General features: G+C 34.7%; 1 protein-coding gene across 1 annotated transcript; it reads right to left on the bottom strand.

The window, feature by feature from the left end:
* Positions 1–984: 984 nt before the first annotated feature.
* On the bottom strand, positions 985–6,489 carry LOC128639171 (cis-aconitate decarboxylase). Its single transcript, XM_053691391.1, has 6 exons — positions 6,235–6,489; positions 5,549–5,603; positions 4,882–5,069; positions 4,225–4,329; positions 3,929–4,134; positions 985–2,480 (listed from the first exon to the last, which is right to left on the bottom strand). The coding sequence occupies exons 1-6, from the start codon at positions 6,253–6,255 to the stop codon at positions 1,559–1,561; spliced, it is 1,497 nt and encodes a 498-aa protein (XP_053547366.1). The 5' UTR covers positions 6,256–6,489; the 3' UTR covers positions 985–1,558.
* Between the last annotated feature and the right edge of the window lie 259 nt (positions 6,490–6,748).

Here is a 6,748-nt window from a genome sequence, read left to right as displayed (position 1 = left end):
CGACTTACCACCTTTGCTGCGCTAGTTCTCATGCCGTGTCTCAAGGCATGAGAATAAGGCTCCCATTGGAGCCTATGGAAGTGCGCTATCATGAGCACAATGCTTCCCATCAATGCAAACACTAGATTGTGTTTGCAATGTACTCAACTTCAAATACCAGTGCACATTAGTGTGCACTGGTATTACTCACTACACTTGTAAACTGGCCCATAGTAATTATGTCACTTATTTTAGAAAACAAATGTATGGTGAGGGACATAACAAAAATCATGTTACCACATTATTGCATCTAAATTAATCTCATATGCAGCTTATCAGGCTAATTTCGTTGTAGGCACATTTTCTTTGTGAAATCTAATTGTGGCCCTATACCTGGCACACCTTGTCACAGTGCTATATACATTACCTGGCACTTTCCCTATGGCACACTTTATATAACAGTTTCTCAACTCTAGTCCTGTAATATCACTAACCAGCCAGAATCCAAGGATATCCCTACAGTACAGTTGAATTAGTCATAGTGCGTCAGAAGCTGACCAATCAGAAAGGGAATACAGTCTGACCTGTTAGTGGTGCTTGAGAGTAGAGCTGAGAGTCACTGATTTCTGTGATAAACTGAATATTTACATTAACTGCATCAGGACAAAAAATTATGAAATGGCAAGTGTTGGAGTACCCCTTGCCAGTGCTCCAGGTACCCCCAGGGAACATATACCACAGGTTGAGAAATAAGGTTTAGAGGACTGTTTAAGGGATTATTTTACCTAAGGTTGATAAAGAAAATTATGTTTGGCAAAATGCATAGGCTTATTTAGAAATGAAAAAAGCTTTTTATTAGGGTCACTAAGGGTTGTACTTTTTGTCATTTTAATATAACCACAAATATCTATTTGAAAATAAACAATTTAAGTTATAATATCTACTTCATTTCACTTGTTTGGTAGTTTATATAGGCTTAAAAACAGCTCAAGCATGAGACATTACTGTACATAAAATCACTTTTATTTGCAAATAGAATAAAATACACTTTATATACAAAATGTAAACCATTTCCTTCAGAGAAATATAGTTGGCATTATTTTTACTAAACAATATAATTTAAACATTGAACACATTTATTAAAAGTAAACTTATGCCACCGACAAAATAAATATAAAGTCTTTTCACAATAAAATCATATGTTAGTAATGTAAATAATGTTAACGTAATAAAATAGTTTAAATATCTGTACAAAATATAAAAATTGATCAATTTCCATTGTGCTGAGAAGTTAGTCAGAAATCATACTTCCTACTGCTAAATTAAGATGAGAAATGAAATATCTGTAAAGATAATATTACTGCTTTGTTAACCATTGTAAAAATATTGCTATAATATCTTCTGATTGCGAAATACTTCAATTAAATAGAAATTTATCACAACACTCTATAACAGTTTCATGCCTTAAAATATTTACAATATGAGAATGTACAATGCTTACTTCATTTAAAACAAATCCATAAGTTAATCATTTGTGCAACAAAACCTGAGATTTTGAGATTTTATACATTTACATCAGTTACTGAAGTAACTTTGGTAGCTGTGAGCTGTCTGTTATATTTTCTATATTTTCTACTATCTGGATAACTGCGTCAGTTTGGTCTTCTTTGAGTGCGTATTTTGCGTTAGTGCAGAACTTTTTTAGGAGGGATTCTCTGCTCAGTGGGTTCCTCCAGTGACCATAAAATGTATCACATCTTCCTGTGACTACATCTCCATTTTCTAGGAGAATAGCGACCTCTCCATACATTTTATCAAAGTTAGCAACATTATCTTCTGGATGCTCCACTACCACCTTACTGAGGAGATTCTGGAGTTCGTGTCGAAACATTTTGTCTTCATTAAAAGAGTCAATGCTGACTTGACCATCTAAGAGCGCAGTGCAAGCATTGAACTGGAAGGAGTGGCGCGCCTCATGCTCTGATTCCGGGAAGGGCCTATTAATGTATTTGGAAACAGGGATTCTAAGAATGATGGATTGAATTTCTGATGGACTGAATGAGCCGGAGTGGCTTATAAGTCTGTTTCTCACTGATACTGAGGCATCTGCTATCCAGTGCATCCCAAGGTGAGCTGGAAAGGACTTAAAAGCGATGTCCTGCTTCTCAAGGTGAAACTCATAGTCCTTGCCTGCTGGGGATAATGACTTTGGCTGATAATCTCCATAGAAAGCACTAAACCCTGAACATCCAGGAGTATCATCCAATATAAGAGAATTGGCCTCCATTCCTTTTGCAGCCAGAAGTGCAGCTTCAAGACCTAACCTAGTAGCATTGCCGATATGCAGCGGTTTAGCTAAAGTAGCAGCATTTGCCATTGGGGCACCGGCCAGAGAGGCTGCAATAGCTAATGCGTGGGTACATTGTTCTTTGTTTAATGAGAGGAGCTTGGCTGAAGCTGCAGCACTTCCCATTGTGCCAACAACCGATGGTGGGTGAAATCTAGCAAATAAAATAAAATTCAATTGCATTAAAGCTAATAAAACATATATTTTAAAAGATTTATGCAGCATTAATAATAATAATAATAATATTTGTCTATTTAAATTTCAAACATAATTTCACTTTTATAAATTCATATTTTTTTTATAAAGATATATATATAAATATAAGTTCAGATCAAACAGATATAATTTATCCTTCATATATCTATATCTACCTATATATATTTATATATATTATATTATTATATATTATTTTTTATCAATTAACTAATTAATATATATCCCAAGAATAGAATTTTATGGGCCATACCACCCTGGCTCCTGAGATTATTAGGTCCTGTCCTAATGTATTGAGTTAGTATAAGTTAACCCTTTAAATGCTAGTTAAAAAAAAGCTCAGCTTGAATAATTTATTTCACTAATTTAAACTTTTTAGACTTATTTTAGTGCTAAATTAGTTGGCATATTATAGTTGTTCCCCTTTAAATGGACAGTAAAGTCAAAATTAAATATTAATGATTCTGGTAGAGAATGTAATTTTGAAAATCTTTCCAATATATTTCTACTATCACATTTGCTTTATTCTCTTGTTATCATTTGTTGAATACTAGTGTCAGGAGCAGCAATGCACTACTGGTAGCTAGCTAAACTCAAGAGACATAATAAGTATACTCTTTAACAAATTATACCAAAAGCACAAAACAAATTTGATAATAGAAGTAAATTGTCAAGTTTAATTTTAACTTTACCGTCCCTTTAGATCAGTGTTTCCCAACCGCGGTCCTCAAGTACCCCCAACAGTCCTGGTTTTCATTATAGCTGAAACAGTGCACAGGTGAAGTAATCAGCTGATCAGTAACCAACCTGCTCTCATCCATCAGCTGATTATTTCACCTGTGCTCTAGTTCAGCTGTAATGAAAACCAGGACTGTTGGGGGTGCTTGAGGACCGCTGAAACACTGGGAACACTGCTTTAGATAAAAGATGAAAAGTTAGTAGTGTATTTTAAATGTAACAATTCTCACACACACACACACACACATACACACTCACACACACACATACACACTCACACACTCAGACTCTCACACACACACATACTCACACACACTCACACACATACACACTCACACACACAAACTCACACACACACATACTCACACACATACTCACACACACTCTCTCTCTCTCACACACACACACTCACACTCACACACACACATACTCACACACACACTCTCTCACACACACACACATACTCACACACACACATACTCACACACACTCACACACATACACACTCTCACACACACACACTCACACACTCAGACTCTCACACACACACACATACTCACACTCACATACTCACACACACTCACACACACTCTCTCTCACACACACACACACAAACACACACACGTTTAAAGTGAACCCTATAATACTTACTTTTTAGGAATATTTTTTGCCTCGCTAGAAAAACACATCAGTCTTCCTTGGATTTCAATGCCCACATTAAAAGCCATCAGGAGGTCTTCTCCACTTATCTTTCTGTCATTTGAAAGCATCTGTGACAAGGCCAGTACAGCTGGCAGCACGGCACCTGAAGGGTGTGTGGCAGGGTGCCAGGTGTCATCAAAGTCCATGGAGTGAACCTTCATTATATGGAAAATAAAAACATTAGATTAGAAAAAAAACAAAAATGACTTACGCTGATGTCATCTTATTCTTCTAATGATACTCACAGCTACACCATTGGCAAATGCAGCCAGGGTTGGAGAGAGTTTCAATCCCTTCCCACCATATACTGAACACAAAGCAGAATTTCCATAAGCTGATGCCTGTAGGTCCTGAGGAAGAGAAAAATGTCAGCTATAAACCAATATACAGGATGTTGTCATTAGTTTATATGTAGTCTGTGATTCTACCTAATTGTCTGAAGTATAATAGAGCTTACAGGAATACTGAATTTTAGGGGATGGTCCAGGTTTGAGAATTCTGTTTCTTTATCACTTTCGCTACTTTCCCTTTCCATATGTCTGACAAAAGCCCACACAGAAATGTCTGACCACACCCCAGGGTACTTAGTCACACCCCAGACCAAGTAGCAATTAACCCAATCCCTATACATGCCTCTCTGCTACAATGACTACATGATTGGGGAGGACAATTTTCCAGCTTGCCAGTCACTGGGTTGAGATAATAGATGTTTGGGACATGGTATAATACTACTCTCCAGACAAGATACTGCATGCTAAAACAAATTAATTTAATACAATGATGTGCTTTTTTCATATAATAGGAATAGTGTAAGAGCAAATGATAAGTTTAATAAATATATAGCTATGTAGGGCTACACGTAGTCAGATATTACTGGTCTCTAATGAGTGTTGTTTTCTTACCTGGCAATACTGCAGAATAATGTTGAATACATGTGTTTGGGTACCAACAAGGCCAACACCAATGTTATCCAAGATCATGCGTTTACTTCTGTGGCGCACAATGTCAGACATGTGCTCAGGTCTGATCTCATTGATAAAAGAAGCAAAACTGTTGGTTACAGAATCTTCTAATTGCGGATGTTCTGCAACTGAAAAACATAAGTCCCAACATGAAACCCTGAAGCTTCAATCACAACCACACTCTATAAGGTTTTATCATTTACACGTTTCAAAGTCTGACTCAAGGGAAAACGCAAGTCGCTAGCAGGTTTTGTGTTTGAATTAGGCTATGTTCACAAACATATATGATATTTATAATGAGATAGCAAACAAAAAATAAGAAAGGAGAAGCATTTTAAAACCACTAGAGGGCAAACTGAGATTTTGTGATAACTGTTCTACTTTGAAACAAATTACTCTATTTCACAAAATATATAAATAAATACACACATATATATATATATATTATACCTCACACACACTTATAGTGGTTTGTGTAACCTGTAGAAGGTGTTGAATTTCTAATACAACTTTACCACTTCAAGTGTAACAGCAGTAGCAGTTTGCAAGAAAATATAGTAATTTGTTATTGTTTATTTGATTAAATGACAGCACAATTAATATTTACCTTTTAAGACTGTCTGGTGAATTTGTCTGGACAGGTGACAAAGCCTCTTTGTTTTCTGAAATAAAAAAGTAAAAAACATTGTAGAATTAAGTGTAATATTTCAATATAGTGTTTAATATATAGATGATAGATAGATAGATAGATAGATAGATGATAGATAGATAGATAGATAGATTAGATAAAACATATTTTGGGTAATCTATTCTAAGATAGACAAAACTTTTTATACATTTGCTGCTGCAAATAATATTATAGAGATCTGTATATATATATATATATATATATATATATATATATATATATATATATATATATATATATATATATATATATATATATATATATATATATATATATGTCTCTGAAGTTTGAGAGTGTGACTTCTACACTACTGTTTATATAAATATATATATATATATATAACATAGGTTGATAGTGTGTGTTTACTAAGGTTATTTGAGGGAAAATATATACATTTTCTCAGCTTCAGTATGTTAATTTAAAGTTACAAGCTATTAAGAATACATAAAACAAATATTTTCATAAAAATTACTATTATATCACAAAGGAAAATCTCCAAATATAAAGCAGTGGGTAAAATTTAGATTTGTAAGCACCATACTAACAATGTAGATCTGTTTATAGTGCACACAATTAAATGACAACTGAAAAATGTCCCATCTTACCTGAACTGCCAAAGAAAGCATCTTGAAGAACGATGTGTTTACAAATATGGTTCTTCGCCTGTGATCTGAGACTGCTGTATACAAGTTTGGTTCTTCGCCTGTGATCTGAGACTGCTGTATACAAGTTTGAGTCTTCACCGGTGATCTGAGACTGCTGTATACAAGTTTGGGTTCTGATCTGTGATCTGAGACTCTTGTATACAAGTTTGAGTCTTGACCTGTGATCTGATACTGTTTGTGCCTTGTGGAAGGGGTATTTATTTAGAAGCCCAAACACAAGCACATTGTTAGAGTGATGTCATTGTCATATAAAAGGAAATAGGCTGGGCTATCACAGACTAGGCACACCCAGTTAATAGATCTGTCTTGGGAATTTTTCTAGGAAGTAAAACTAAGAATTTAAAATCTGCACATACTAAAAACACCAACAATGACTAACTCTGTGTATACAAATATGAATTATTCTCTGTCAAAAAAATTCAAATAAACAACTATAAGGATAGATATTTTCTAC

The sequence above is a fragment of the Bombina bombina genome, chromosome 1 (assembly GCF_027579735.1).
Source record: "Bombina bombina isolate aBomBom1 chromosome 1, aBomBom1.pri, whole genome shotgun sequence".
In the NCBI taxonomy this organism is placed as follows: Eukaryota; Metazoa; Chordata; class Amphibia; order Anura; family Bombinatoridae; genus Bombina; species Bombina bombina.
Note: the sequence above shows the minus strand (reverse complement) of the source record. Positions and strands in the feature narration are given on the sequence as shown.

What these genes read in the sequence shown, in the direction of transcription:
- LOC128639171 (XM_053691391.1), bottom strand. Translation starts at nt 6,255, where the DNA reads ATGCTTTCTTTGGCAGTTCAG. An exon ending in TCACCAGACAGTCTTAAAAG is followed by an intron (nt 5,070 to 5,548) that starts GTAAATATTAAT and finishes TATGTTTTTCAG; the next exon opens with TTGCAGAACATCCGCAATTA. An exon ending in TTATTCTGCAGTATTGCCAG is followed by an intron (nt 4,330 to 4,881) that starts GTAAGAAAACAA and finishes TCTCTTCCTCAG; the next exon opens with GACCTACAGGCATCAGCTTA.